The 16422-nt window shown below is 38.6% G+C and overlaps 1 protein-coding gene across 1 annotated transcript in view; it reads right to left on the minus strand.

Moving 5' to 3' along the window:
• The window catches only part of PLCB1 (phospholipase C beta 1), a gene marked incomplete at both ends in the record, with an annotated part of 371390 nt that overhangs the window by 111519 nt on the left and 243449 nt on the right, over positions 1 to 16422 (minus strand). Inside the window, one exon of the mRNA XM_079549908.1 lies at positions 3911 to 4057. Coding sequence (XP_079406034.1) covers positions 3911 to 4057 — 147 coding nt within the window. The remainder of the gene's footprint in view (positions 1 to 3910; positions 4058 to 16422) is intronic.

Here is a 16422-nt window from a genome sequence, read left to right on the forward strand (position 1 = left end):
GATAAAAAGAGAGACGATAAAAGGCACAGAAGATCTTGAAAACTCACAGAGTGGTAGCAAATGAAATACTACTGACAGGTAACAAAACACTTCAATGATCTTTATTTTTCTTCTTGAGAATCCAAAGTCGATCTCATCAAACAATTGGTTTTTTTTTTAGTCTTTATGTTGACCTCTGTTGCTAATGGAAGCAAACTTCCTCTACGAATTTTTGTGCCAACTGCTGATCACGACTGTAATGATCAGTTTTGCCTTAAGGATACAATCTATTCAATTTTTTCTCTCCTTTTTGCATGACTTCCACTCACTTTAAATCTAGAAACTCTCTTATTTGGAATATGGCTTCAGAATGAGAGTTCGATCTGGCACGGGTGAAACTGGTACATGTACCCCGTAGGACAAAAAAAGGTAAACTGAGATTTAACAGGACAAGTACAAGCATCCAGCTGTCAAAACAGGAACAAGTATACAAGAATTTTTTACACAGCAGGATGTCCAAGGAACTTTCAATCAGAGGTCTGCCTGAGTAATCACTTTCTCACAAAAGCCAGTTGTCTCAGAGGAAGATGCAAGAGAGCCTCATACAGATAGGAATCACCAACTTACAGAAGCTGCCCAAGATCTGCAGTGTTTGCTGAAAGTTGTATAAATCTGTACACTGACAGTTCATTTAATCTTAATCCTCGCTAATCTGACTCCAGATGGTGACACATCATATGCAAAACCATCAGTTTGTCCATTTAAGGTATAAAAACCAATCTTCCTTATGATAATGTCTAATCATTCAAAACTTCAGTAGCTTTTCCTGCCCCATCTTTGAACTAGGAATGGATCAGCAGGATCCACCCCTCCTCCTCACCTGAACTCTTTTGCAGCCCACCCTGCCTCTCAGGAGAGAGAAAGTCCTCTGCACAGGTGTGCAGGAATTTATTTTCAGAGTGGGGCACCAAACTGGAGCCTCAGCAAACTCCTAAGACCTTCAACAAATATCATCTTTCCTCTGTGAGGCAACAACAGCTTACTCTCCACCGATTTCTTTTTTAGTTAAAGTTAACTGCAAAGTTAATTTAACGGCTGAAGTAAAACATTGTAGCTGTGGAAGCTGCTTCCACAGAACAGGCCACAGCAAGCAGACGGAGGTCTGCAGCTTCCCTCCTTTGAGGCAAAGTCATCGTTCAAATCAACCTCATCTCTAAAACTCAGCTCTTTCGCTCAGTGTTGCACAAGCTTTCATAATATTCCGAAGGGGAATAATGAAACAACCCCTTGAGTTCTCCTACCCTCTATTTCACCAGGAAGGACTTGGTGGGGCTGGCAAATAACACAGACCTTGATCTTCTCAGCTGACCACCTGAGCTCAGATCAGCTTGAGGGGCATGAAGCAGCCAGTCAAAAATTGCTCTTAGAACAAGCTCATGCTCAGATTGAGTACTGCCCATAATTTCTTCCTTTCCATACGCTGCTGTCAACTTGGAAACTGCAGAGATAGTGTTTTGGAGACTTTTAAAGTGAAGAAGGCTTTAGGGAAGGGCTGACCGCAGATGATAGACAGCAGTTGTGACTGAGGAATCACTAAGAACAGAAAAGCTGGAGGATGCTACAGGAGCGACCATAGAATCAATAAAGGAGAAGAGAACGTGTTTCTCACAAGACCCTTTATAGAAATATCTGAAAGTACCAGACCGTAAGCAGGGAAGCAGATGTCTAGTGGTTGGCGACCCTGTACGTAGCAGAGGGTTGAAACTAGATGATAATTATGGTCCTTTTCAACCTAGGCCATCATTCTATGATTCCATGCTCAGGGTTAGTGGCATAGTCCCATGCTGGCTATGTGCTCTGACACAACAGCTCCACTATCTACTGCTGCGATTCTTCTTTTTCAAAGAAAAAACATATGTTATAGACCTGTGATTTTCATATTTAGCATGTTATATATGCAACAAGTTGCACAGCCAATGTGTACAATGTTAGCAACAATACATAATCATAAATTCCTCTTAGACTTTGGGTGCTGCTGAGAGAAATGCTGCAACTTCACTCCCCACTGTGACAACCTGAGGCAAGGCTGATGAGAAAAAAGAAAAAAAAAAGCAGTTGCACTTTGAGCGTTCAGAGAAGTAAATAAAAAATAAATGTGACACCAGTGAGAGACAGGGAAAAAAGTTTCTAAAAGATAATCCTCTAATCTAGCCTAGGCTCACTGCAAATCACTTCTTTATCAATGAGTTTTCACCTGAAAAATTACCTTTCCCTAAGAAAAAGAAAGCATTGACGCTTCTAAATAAATAATCAGGACTTGATGTACTGCCAAGGGTTTCTACTAAAGGCTAGGAAAATGATCTCGGTAATTAAAAATAAATTCTGAGTGTGCACATGTTTCTTTTTATGTTATAATATTGTCTCTTTGTGTATGTATGATTTTTCTGGGTTTAAAAAAACAACAAAGGGAAAATAATTGGTAGAATATTAAGAACAGAAATAATAAAGTAAGGCTGGATGGAATGGTTTTCTTATTTTTCTAATAATTATTACAAGATTAGTTGCTATTCCACAGCTCCTGCGAGGGTGTTACTGGAGCTTCACTTCCAATGCCATAAGCACTTCAGCTGGCCCTTTGAAATCTTGGGGTAAAGAATAGTTTGCCATCATTAATTTCACAGATTTCAGCTGAATTAACTCCTTTCTGGAAGATTGAAAATGTCATATTGTCTATTGCTGTATTGGGTCTAGTCTCAATGCAAAATCTAAGGCTGTCAGTTTTCGTAATACATGGATAAAAATCACATCATAAATCTCACTGTAAGCCAGCTGCAACATGCTTACTGAACATAATGAACCCACTGAAAGGCAAGGGTATGTGTTCTTCTAAATATGAAAATACACACTCTTCACTGGAATTTGAAGGAGATTCAAACTTAGTTTCTCCATCCCCTGGGTTTATTCTGATTTACATCCCCCAGTTTACTAAGTCAGGAATTTTATGCTAATTTAAGTCCGAGGATCATACTTCCAAATAAAATTTCTGCAATTCGTTGGACATGCAGGTAAAGAAATCTGAGATGCAATTTTGAGACAACTTGAAGACTTTCACATAAAAATCAAATGGAATTTGGACAATTTCAGGGTTCTAATTGATAGAATTTTATGATTCTAAGGTGAACTTTCTGCTAAAATAACTATGTTAGGTCATCCACGTTGCAATTAAAAATTTAGAAAGGATTGGACTAATAGCAAGTTTCTATCCTTAATTCTTTGTTCTTTGGCTTCCACACTTCTGGACTTTCAGGACATTACTGCCCTGATCAGCTTTAATATCTGTAGTATGGTACTGGCTATCAGTGGTACTGATGGTACCTAAAAATCTTAGCTCAGACATTAGATATGTAGTCAATGACCAGATTTCCAATCCTTGCAGATATGAACTGACTGAGAAAGCTACATGCCATGTTGGGACCTCTCCAGTCTCTGAATCAAAGCAAATTTCACTGAACTCACAAAACTGTGAGATTTAATGTTTAAGGCAAATTCATTAGCTACAGAGATATTTCCTATTGATCTTGCATACCTGCTTGGCTATTCTTGGTAGCCACAGAAAGCACATTGCCTCTCCTTCTTAAATAAGAACCCGCTCTTGGAATCCTATCTAAGTAGAAGGAAACTTTCCAGGAGCCTCATTAGCCTTCATCAGACATTATCTAAACAACACATCTGTTGCTCATCTGTTAATGAAGATATATTTGATGTATGAGTTGGAACAGCTAGAAAAACAAACTATAAGTGTTACCCTTGCTTCCTTGAAGACTAAGCACTGCATCACTTATACTGTCACTTTTGGTATTCTTTATGGTATCAAGACAAATATACTATGAATTCTTGTAAGAGAAGAAATCAGATCTCTCAAATAATGTACCTGTGAGGTAGGTGTTGTGTGAGGAATTGATGAAATAGTGTGACAGTGGTTGAGACATATCTTCATTTAAATCCAGTTTCTCAGGTGGAACAACGCCGTTTTCTTCTCCGCTCAGATATCGCATAAATCCATCCACTGATATCTGCCCTGAGAGAAACAGATAAAGGGAAAGCAGCCATTACTTTCAAGTACAGATTTTATGACATACAGATATTGTGGCAAAAACACACTTACACGATGCTGTATGCAACAGACTGGTCTTTATCTAGTTATTAATTTTTTTTCTTCTTAAACTGATCTAATTTTCAGCCACATCACTTATGCACATCTCTTTACCTGTACCAAAGAAAGATCCTTTCATAATCAGTGACAATCAAACGCACAGGAAAATTAGAGTTACAAACTGCTACACGAACAGAGAAAATAAACCACAGCGTATGAGGGAAGAAGGTACCCTGGGAAGCAAAGAAATCATCCCTGATGGAAGAGACCAAGAAATGAGCAAACAGAACCACTAAAAGAAACCGGTTAACTTCAATCACTTTTGAATATGACTCAGTGTGTTGTACGATGGCTACTAAACTGCAAAACAAAGTAAACCAACTAAATGAACTACTTTTCAAGTGGGAGCTAATCTTTTTTATTTAAGTCTTCTACTATTGTAGTGTTAGTGCCGATTTATATATTTAGAGTAAAAAAAAATCCAGTAGTCTATAATTATTAACGTTAAACTGAACCAATCTGATATATTTTTCTTTACCTGATATTTCTGCAATTTTGTTTGGATTTCACATGCGGATTTACTTAGTTTTTTAGCTTCAGTTAATTCAGTTACTTCCTATAGTAAAATAGAACTTCTGTAGCTGCCTTGAGATTCTCCAAAGATACATGACTGATAACTTCCAACAGTGACAATTTCTTACCTCTTGCCTCTACCCCAAAACAGTAGAGCATAGTATCTCTACCCAAAAAAATCTTTAGTCAATTGATTGCGGCATTGAAAATGGAACAGTTCAGTTCTACTCCTAGCACAGTTATGTTACTCTCTCTTTCAATGTCAACTCTTTTTTTATCTGTAGAACAGATAAACCTCAGATTTTTTTAACCTCAGATTTTTTTAATGTCTGAAAAGCAATGGGTAATCTGGAGTCATTTTTGTAAAGCTTATAATCACACGATGCAAATATAGTACATAAAGCTTTTACTTGGAACCTGTATTGGGATTTGGCTCTTGATCAGAGAGGAAGAGATGCAACATTCTTATGTTCAAACTGTTAATTTTCATAACAACCTAAGATGACAGCATTAAAACGAACCTATCCATATCACTGCATTTCTTGTCATAATACAGAGCAATGCAATTACCATTCATTTTTACGACAACAACTGTATGAAACAACTGGTTGGAAAGAAAAACAAAGTCCACCCACAATGTTAAGACTGTAATCTCAGTGCACTCTTGCCAGGCTCCACAGCTGGTTTGTTATAGAGAAATTAATCATCCACAGACAAAGATCTACGAACTTCAATGTTTACCAGAAGAAAAAAAAAAAAAGAGAAAATTAAAAAAAAAAAATCCCTCCACTGAGATTTTTAATGGAACAACTATTTATGAACAACCAATCTGTTGCATAAGTCTACCTGAGAGACATTATGAGTGCAAACAGTATCAACTGCCATCACGGAGTTTGCTTGAATTAAAATCTATTTAACATAAGCACTGCACCAATTTCACAGGGATTTAAACATTGTGTATTTTCACACCAAGCAAGCAACATCCTACTGAAAAAAAAAAATGGGTAAGATCTGAATGGGATGGCTGCTACATTACAGTGACATGCAACTTCTGATGTTCTAAACAGCTCAAAGAGAGTTAACTTCAGTGTCTCTATGTTGTTTTGAACATATTCCTTTTTGTCAAAGCAACATTCTTAAAGTTGCTCTGTCATTCCTTTTCCAGGCCGAAATGAAACACAGTTGCTTTTGTACATATCAGTCCTCCAAAAAACCCAACCCAGTCGCATCATAATCACACAACGTCAAGAAAGAAAAGCTTCTTTTCACTGTATAGAGGCTCATGTTAGCTCCTATAGGTGATGTTCAAACATCTCAAAGTGATCTCTGTTAATACTCAAGAGTACACCTGAATAATTTGTGTTCTTGCAGTCCATCACTGTTTTACAAATAGAGAACTGAAGCTAAGGTTAATTAGTGGACAATACACCAAGGTAAACTTGTGGATTAAGTGAGGACTGCAAAATCTCTTCGAGTCTGTTTGGGTGCCTGTGGATTAAAAGGAAGCAAGGCTGAGGGCCTCTGTTTCCATTTTCATAACATAAAGCACAGTAAAAACTATTCACAAGTATAATTGCACACTTTCTGAGCTGCACAGTTATCTGAGCTTCTGGTGGTAGAATGTTATTTCCCACGTCATAATTAAGCAGTACGCATTTCATAAAGTGATCCAATTTGCAAGTATCAAAGCCAATACTGCACCAGTGAGAATTTGACTGTGAAACAGAGACGGCAGATGTCAGAGAGACTTTGTATCCTGGATATTAAAGAGTAGATTGTTTGTGACCAATGTCAATGATATTCTGAAGCCAACTACAGCAAGGATGATCCTCAGTGGAAAGCAATCAGAAATGAAATAGCCTCAATTTATTGGTATGATTTGTTCTTTGTTTTTGTAGGCATACTACAAATTTACCTCAGACATTACCAAGAAAAAATAATCTGTGATCATTTCTTCCAATGACACCTGTCACCCTTTATCTTCAGATACATATTACAAAGATTTCATGGTATGATTAGATACAGAAAGTAAGTAAAGACACACAATAGGAAAAGACACATGGAAAAGACAGACTCATTTCTCTACTTTTCTTATTTTCACCACATATATAAATTGCCTTACAATCATCTAAATGCTAGGCCTTCAAAGCAACTTTTAAATATTTGCGTGCTTTACGTATTTAAACTTGTAGTTAAATGGCTTGCCATTTTTTCATTCAATGATGCCTTTTAAATTTGGCCTGATGACACCAGAACAGAGGCAGATCACTAGTATTGACACAGTACTGTCCCCTTCAGCAGACAGAGGAACTGAGCGCACCCTCGAGTTCACTGAACACACCAAGCTGAGAGGTGCAGTTGCTATGACAGAAGGAAATGATGCCATCCCCAGGGACACGGACAAAGTTGGAGAAGCAGGCCCACAAGTTCTTAATGAGGCTAAATGAGGTTAATTCTGTAATTTATCTGATTAATTAGAGTTTTGCAATACAGTCACTCAGTAATGCTTCATTAAAATATTCAGAAAGAACAAACTTAGAAATTACTCCTTTTTTCCTGTAGTGTTTGATTTATACATTCAGCACCTTTTCTCCCAGTGCCACTGGATCTCCTACTGCTAAATACATTACCATTCTAAGGAAAAAAATCACACACAAACACCCATGTATCTGCCACATGCACAAAGCTTCCCTTCGTCACCACATGCTTTACTTCAGATTCGTTAGCCTTGGGCAGCTGCCGGCTGCCCGCCAGGCCTCTCCCTCATCCTCCTTCTCAAAAGGATGTCAAAAGGGAGTGAAAATAAGATGCTAAAGCTTGTGAGCGAGAACAAAGGTAAGGGATAACTCCCCAGTTACTGCCACGGATAAAACTGATTCACCTTACGGGAGATTAACAGCATGTTAGGCAATTAAATCCGGAGTAGGATAGTTAGAAGCAAAGACGAAAACTATATCTCCTTCCCCCCACCTTCTTTTCCCAAGCTTGGCTTTATTCCCAAATCCTCTCTCACTCCCCCATCTGGCACAGGGAAGGGGGAATGCAGGTGGCTCCAGCCTAACATCCTGCAGGTGGAAGATACCCCCCTTCTCTGGTGGAGGCTCTGGGGGGTGGCCTGCAGCCCTCCCCTCAGGGCTCACAGGGCTCCTTTGCACATTTTTCTCAACAAGTTCTTTGCAGACCTGCAGCACTTTGCACTTTCTTAAACCTCCTTTCCCACAGGCGCTGCAGGCATTGCTGAACGGCTAAGCCCCACTTGCAGTCTTGGAACCTTCTAGAGCATTCTGGAAACAGCCACAATCAGCAGCCGGGAAAAGCCCCAGCTCCCCTCACAGGGGGCCCCACGGCCAGGCTCCACCCCTTCTGCTCTCACAGCTGAATTGCCTCCACCTGTGCTCCCAGGGCTGACCGGTCCTTTCCCCAGGTGCTCAATCAGTGGCTCAGGCTGTGACTCAGCAGTTCCATACATACGTCAACGCTCACCTATAAATTATGTCAACTTTTACATAACTATAGAAATGAATCTGAGCAATAACATAAAAGAGCTAGAGGTGCTGGGAGCTCTGAAAATGTTTTTCCATCCCTCTCTTCACATTTAAGAATTTTAATGCCCTTCAAAGCCTCTTCCCCAAATGAGAAGGAAGCTGCTGAAGGAACAGGACCTTGACTCCTACTCTGCGTGGGTCCTGGGTTATTCCTGCTTTTCTTTTCTGCGTTGTGGATTTAAACGCTGCTTGCATTTCAGTTGCACATGCCACAACATCCTTCCTCTACAGTCCCCTTCTCCCCTTCACTTTTAATGTTTAGAAGCTGAACTTCATATGCCATTCACTTGGCATGAAATTTGTCAGTGATTGACCTGCTAGCTGTTTTCAAACCTCATTTTCCAATACAGAAAAGGAGAGGAAGCCCATTCAGGGGACTTTAGGAATGCTCCCATGCTCAGTGTTTCAACTGCAAAAAAACGTGAAGCAGCCTGTGAGCAAGACATTCCACAACATATCTTGAATAGCTCCTGACGACATGCTCAGCTGTGAAATCCATGCAGAGAAAAGTCACCAGATTCACAGTCAAGTTAAGTCAACTAAACTTGATATTTTTTTCAGGAAATTTTGGTAGGAAAGAGAAGTGATTTCTTAGCGAAGGATGATATATTTAACATGGCTGCTGACAGACACTTGAATTTCTCGGCTGTGATCAGCTTCATTAAGTGAAATGTGAAGTGCTTGTGCAGCAGCTTGATCTTTTTCTGCATCTCTGGCTCCATCTGATTGCTTCAAAACAGTGACAAGGGTAGTGAAAAGCTCTGAGTATTCCACAAGACTTTATTAACAGCTACAACTACATGATTGCATACTTTCTAGATCTTTTATACAGGATCAAAGATGTAAATGCTCATGGACAGCAGCTTAAAGAAAAAACGCTTTAAAATGTAGCTGCCATTTTGCCCGTAAGAAACAAGGCTTCCCTGGGGTCAACATTTGTCAGCCGTAAAAGACAAGAGAGTTCACTTCTGCCATCTCAAATACTTTTTTTTGGAAGCTGTCTTCAGGCAGAGCGCATATTTTTCTTGATGGACATAGTGAAAATGCACAGAATCTATAGGGGTAATGAAGTCAACCCATCAATTTCTTCTGTTCTGTGATTAATGTTAAAAATATTGAAGTACCAATCTAACTGCTCTCTTCTGCAGCTTGTGAGACCTGGTATCTTCCCATTCCTGGGAGATGGTGCTTGTAAATTTGTCAGAAAACTGGAGTTCTAGCCTGCCAATTAAACTGGTTGATGGGATATGCCATACTTTGAGAACATGCTTTTCAAAGACTCTATCTGAAGACTTACTGTGTTGTTGTAAGGTTCTTTGTGATCCTCTTTGACAAGAACTAGAGATCCTCACATCAGGGGCCTGTGACAGTTTTTTTGCAGGGGTAGGACATTTTGAGGTTTCCCATGCCATCCTAGAAATTAACATTTGCATGTAAAACTGTTCTCGTGCAGTCTCCAGGATTGCCAAAAACATCAACTGCTTTTGACACAACTATCTTTGTTTTAATGAGACAGGTAATTTGAAAATTTCCTGCTTACCCAACCACTCTACTGTGCCAGCATGACCAGCATACTGTTCTGGATGTGGAAATGCCTGTGGATCCTTGGGAGCCTGCCAGCTCAGCAACTAGAAAATGTAAACAAAGCCCTGCTCACTCAACACCTCCAGCACCCTCCCAAGCATAAGATAAAGAGATGTGAGGTTCAAAGCATCCTAGAAGCTTTTTTACTGGGTCAGTGCCTTCTGCAGAAGCACAGAATAAAACCCCGGTACTGAAGCAGTCTGTCTGGAGGAAATGTAAAAGTAAAGCTAATCCTGCCAACTTCTCAACCCAACTGTTTGATTTAAACTTTATCTGGTCCCCTGTATTTCAGAAGGCAAGCTGTACGCACAACTGCCTGATTGCTACTTAATTTTCCCCTGACCTGCAGCAAGCTCAGGTCTGTTCTCAGGATCCTTTCAGTTCTTTGGGTAAATTCTTGTGACAGAGCAGGATAGCAAGAGAGACACAACAGCGAGGAGAAAATACAACATATTTTCTTATTTGTGTTTGCACTTCAGTCACACAATTTTAAAATCAACCTTTCTTTGTTCCTTCACAACTGTGAATGTGGATGTCTTTGTATGACAATTAAAATGCCCCTTTCCTTGTAAGGAGTCGGTAGGCTTAGCTGCATGGATCTTTAACATTTTTTTTCATATATCTGCAAATCTAATAGAACCTTCCATTTGTTTATGCCTATGCTGTTCTTTACTCATTATAACAAAATTAGAAGGTTCAATTCTGCCACATTTTCTTAAAGTAAAATAGAAAACAAATAAACAAAAAAGGAAAAAAAAAACCAACAATTAACTGACATCTAGTATCTCCTACTCAGCAACACATAATTATTGTGGCATTTTGTCTAACAGAGGAATCAAGTCTCATTTCATTTCATCTCATTGCATTTCAATGCAATCTGTAAAATTAATTAATTCATGGTAAATGCATACAACTGAGCAAGTCCTCTCAACTCAAAGATCAAAATCCACCAGGGACAAAAGGTATTTTATAATCTTATGAGAGATCTGCACAATATGTTCAATTATATTGCACAAACCAGCTCTACGTTTTACAGCTCGAAATTCTTGTGCCCATGCCCTCGATGCACCTCTTTCCACTGACCACACTTCAGTTACTATATGCCTCCTAGGTCTGCGTGCAAGCAGAGAAGTTTGCAAGAATGAACTCATATAAAATTCACAGTGTGGGACACAATGTGCCATAGTGACTCTGATAACACTTGCAGTATTTGCTCTTTTGGAAGTGATTTGAAACCCACTCAGCTTTAAAAACACATGTTATTATAATATTGCTATGGTGTAACTGGAATTTCAGTCAGTACAGAACTTTGTAAACTAGGGCTGGACAGGAGCCCGCTGTCTAATAACACTCTCTTAACTGCAAAGTCATTACAACAAGAAAATATGGTACAAGGTCAGCCCAGACAGAAAATGCTTGAACCCTACAATTTTATTACTGCACCTTAGGAAAGTCGATGCTACTCTACTTCACAAATATCACTTGGAACAGAAAAGACTTTCAGTTCACTGATTCAGATTTGCAGATAGTCCCAAGCATCTACATGCCAACCATCATTTATACATAACAAGCAGGGGAAGACAATATCTCCTCCATGGTAGCAATTTTCTCAACAATCAGCAAGGCAAAATATTCACAGTACTAGTCAAACAGTTTTATCAAATAATAAGTAAGGGGAGAAAGAGCAATACATTTTAATTGCTGTATCTGAATATTAGTGAAGCATTTAATAGAGTTTCTAAATTCCAATTATTCCTAATTGGAAAAAAACAATCTGCAAAAAGAACAGACAGAAGTAAACTGGGGTCAGGCTAGAAGATCACAGGCCCTTTGAATCTGAAAGCTGAACTGCTTGAAAGAAGTTCAGAGTCTGCCACTCTGACTGGCAGTAGGTCTAGCTCCATACAGACTTTTATAATCTGAAAAAGTAGAATTAATATCAAAATGTTTAAAGAACAGACAGTTTTCTGGGAGCTGACATCTAAACAAGATGATAAAGCTGTAACGAACGAGGTAAGTGGGAAAGAAATCAAACCAGAACATGCAAAATGATAGTTAATAATTCTAAAAAAACACAATTCAAAATGCAGAGCTGAACATGCCTAGAAATCCATCATCCTGAAAAGCAGAGAAGATAGAGAGTATGGAAATGTATTTATTTGCAGCAGCATCCAAAAATAATAGTTGGGAAGAAAAAAAAAAGGCGATTGAGAGGTAAACATGCACGGCATCAAATATATCAACATATATATCCATAAAGATGCTTATCCTACAGACACAATTCCTACAGACTCAATGCACATAATACTTTGCCAGAAAACAAAACAAGCTTTCTTTGGCAATGTGTTCTTGAGAAAAAAAAGAACCAAACACCCAACAACAGAAAATCCAGTAAAAAAGGAAGAGACCAAGACGCATTGCTCTTTCAATGGGGATACTGTGGTAGGACACAGGGAAAGTGGAATATAAATAGAAAATTGCATCTCATATACAATACCCAAAATAAATGTTTACTAAATGAAAAGCAGTCAGAGAGAGAAAATGCTGGCTGGAAAACATGCTGTGCTTAAGTAGTGTACATAAAAAAGTTTGCTCAGTATCAGTGAATCCATGTAGAAGTATCACATGTCCAAGGACAGTGAGATCTAAAATATTTTGCAGAGTAAGGATCATCAAGCAAGTAAAGCAGAATTAAATGTTTGAATCAGAAAGGTTTGTCATTCAAATGAAGTTATCACATCTACTTAATCATCTGTACAAATGCACACAGGAAACTAACACTGGATACAATTTGATATTTTTTGCAATAAAATGCTGCTAAAGGGAAGTCAGATTCTTGGAGTGAGTTTTAGAGGAGCTCAAGATTCTTAGTTTGCTCTAGAGAGAAAATTACAGAATCACAGAATGGCCTGAGTTGAAAAGAACCACAATGATCATCTGGTTTCAACCCCACTGCTACGTGCAGGGTCACCAGCCACCAGACCAGGCTGCCCAGAGCCACATCCAGCCTGGCCTTGAATGCCTCCAGGAATGGGGCATCCACGACTTCCTTGGGCAGCCTGTTCAGTGCGTCACCACCATGAGTGAAAAACTTCCTCCTAACATCTAATCTAAACCTCCCCTGTCTTAGTTTAAAACCATTCCCCTTTGTCCTATCACTATCCATCCTTGTAAACAGCCATACCCCCTCCTGTTTATATGCTCCCTTCAAGTACTGGAAGGCCAAAATGAGGTCTCCCCAGAGCCTTCTCCAAGCTGAAGTATTTCCTAAAAGTTAAATATTTCCTATAGGCTTTCAGGCAAGCCATCCCAAATAGCAACCCCCAAATTTTTATAATAAAGAGTTCTTTTCAACCAGAATCAAAACTTGGAAGCATTCCAAGGATGCAGATATCTCCACAGAGAAAGGAAGATAGAGTTTCATGTGAAAAAAAGAGAAGTTTCCAAATCTCACTTGTGTCTGCTGGTATGAACAATCAATTTTACTAAACCTTAAAGTGATCTTGCAATATTAAGCATGCTACTTCTATGTTATTTTATTAGAAGTCAAAGGTTGTTTTTAGCTCACTTCAAATACCCACAAAAGAAGAGTTCTAAGGCAGGGGACTACAGTCTATGAAATGTACGTGTTTGGCACTAGTAGTGCTAGAAAGCAGTAACACATATAAGCAGGGGAGATTTTGACTACTCTTTCAAGATCTTAATAACATTTTTTCTTCCTCAAAATTTGAATGTAGAAAACATTTCTTTTAATGGATATTGATTCTCTAAACTCTGATAGCAGCTTTAAAAACCTCTGCTGTATAAATGCATGGACACTGCTCTGATACACTGGTAAGCAGAGGTGATGCGTAGAGAAGTAAAGTTGTTGGAAACTGCCATACTGTAAAGCAGTGTTTTATTACTAGAAAACAATGTGCATACACATATATAAAATTTGATGGCTAATAAGCTCTCAAATGTCCAACACTGTGATTCAAGCACTTTTTTATTACAGCTCTTTCACTATACACATTTAATCAGATCCCTATATATATAGCATCAAAATTTCTCCTTAGTTCTCATCTCTTTTGAGTGTTCTATGGACATTCTTACTTGTTACTTACCTTACTGATACGCTCAACCACAGACTCCAGTTATGTATCTAACTTCTAAACAAACTCCTAAGACTATGTTTACAAAGCTGTAATAATGCATTAGTCTTTGCTTTAATCCACACTCAGCTTGGCTACATTGTTTTACACTCAGTCACAGACAGCTCTTTCCTTAAACTAAAATAATTTCTGAAGTATTAGCACACATGTATCATATGTATCTGAAGATCTCCTAATTTTAAGGAACATGGGAAAATCCACTGTGGTAGAGATAAGCAAACATGCTCTCCTAAGTCTCAAGACTGAAATGATGATCAACATTATCTCTAAGTTGGAAATTTTACATCTAAATCTATCAGAACACAGTGAGATACATCTCAGTATCCCAACAGAAATCTTAAGCTTGGCTATTTCTGACCAGTTTAAGCCTCAAACTGCAATCATCTAAAATAATGACTATGGACAGAAAGCCTACAAGGTTACAGGGTTTTATGGATAGAAGTATGTTCTCTTCTGCTTCTCAGCCCAGATGCAGTAAGAAATAATTTCTGACAGAGTATGTTTTACATGCTATGGGAAAGTAGATAGTTTAGAGCCAATTAAACATCTAAAAACACTACAAAAACACTTTCATACTTGTTCTAGCAGTGGAATAAGCACATTACAACATGGCAGATTTCTTTAATAGTCAGGGAACTAAATGAATTATGAAAAAAAATAGGCAAGACAACCATTAATCCAGAAATACTATAGTTATTCCTCATAATCCGAATGAAGGCAACTACTGGAACACATCACTGCCTTCCCAGACCTCTGGAAAATATGATCTGTAGAATGCCTTGTAGTGATCCGGTGAGACGTAATAACTTCAAATGGTGGCTTACTTCCAATTGCTAAGTTGCATTAAAAGACATCTAAATCTACAGATCTTTCTTCTCTTAAGTGACACTTCTCTACATAAGCTATTGCTGCACTTGCCAAAGAGGCTGTTCTGCAGCATAATGGGAAGAGAGAAGAGTGTGAGCATTCTATAGGTGTAAAAATATGCTTGGAAAAGGCTGAATAACAGTTACTATTTTTAGTTCCAGAAACTCCTCCAGTTGCAGAAAAGATTTAATATTAAAAAGAAATGGGAAAGAATAAAGGCATGGTTGTACAAAGCCAGTTCACGTAAACTGAAAAAAAAAAAAAAAAAAAAAAAAAAAAAAAGACTTCAGCTCCTTAGAAAGGACTTCCTTGTCTGTTCCTTAAACTCAGTCCTGCAGTTGCAGGCATTGCATTAATTGCTTTATACAATCCCTTTCATGAACAAACTGAGCTCTTGTGTTTCTTGTTGTTGTTACTGTTTTTTCTTTTTTTTCCTGTTCTCATTACTACCTCTGATAGTCTGTGCCAGAACCATAATGTTAGGAAACTTCTCCTAATTTCCAGCTCAAATTTATTCAAGGCCACTTGATACCTCTGTGTTCTTTTGCCAACATTGTCTTAGCTTACCACTTCTTTCTGCTTCCCCAGTGTTACCCTGATGTATTTATGGGCAACAGTCATATTCCAGCTAAAGAATATTGTTATAGGAGATGATTACATCTGAGGTTACAAGGGAAACTTCCTCGTATGGTTGTTGAATTATAGTAGCACACACTCCAACTATGTTAACAGCCCTGATAGCTACCAACCATACAGAAAAACTCAGCGAATTGTTGCTAGCTTCTCAAAGAAAAAACTCTCAATTTATCCAAGTCAACAAAAGGATGAGGCAAAAAAAAAAACAAACCAAAAATGGCACATGAAAGAGAATGGGCAAATGTCACTGAGCTCGTTTGTGGCAGAGCCAAGAAAACTGTGCTATTCTGTCACCAGTTCTACATTTCACCAACTGGATCACAGCAGTTTGTATTCCATTTGTCCTCATAGGCCCTTTCCAGCTGCAAAGCACTGCCTTAGTAGCCATCACAATGAAGAGCCAAGACCCAAAATGTTTATTCAAAGTTTATCTGTGCTTGTTTCCTTTAGCACTCAAGTCTATGCTGTTTTATTTTTTCAGAAGTAAACTTTATCTGATATTCATCTTCAAATCATAAATCCTTAATGTTGAGACTGAATACCTCCTTGTGTTCCATAAAAGAGGCAATGGCACAGCAACAAGAACAAAAAAAAAACGCTGTTTAATTTTCAGAGTGAAATTTCTATTTATGGGCTCTGATAGTCTGAGGCTGACTCCAGCACAATGCAGACAGGCAACAGCAGTAGAAAAACATTTCTTCAGACCCCCTGCAAAGCAGTACTGATGTAAGATTCTCTTTTCCCATCCCTGAGTAAAAGCTTCAGATGAAGGGAATGATGCAGCCCCAAGCATAGTCCAAAACCTACTCTTATGTTGGCTTCATGGTCTTGCCACTCCAGGTTCTTTGAACCATTTTCAGTATTAGGATGTAGGAGACTGCCTGTACGCTTCATTTTGGGGCCCATCCCCTGGACGTGAACCAGAAGTAAC

Source organism: Tetrao urogallus (genome assembly GCF_951394365.1).
Source record: "Tetrao urogallus genome assembly, chromosome: 2".
NCBI lineage: Eukaryota > Metazoa > Chordata > Aves > Galliformes > Phasianidae > Tetrao > Tetrao urogallus.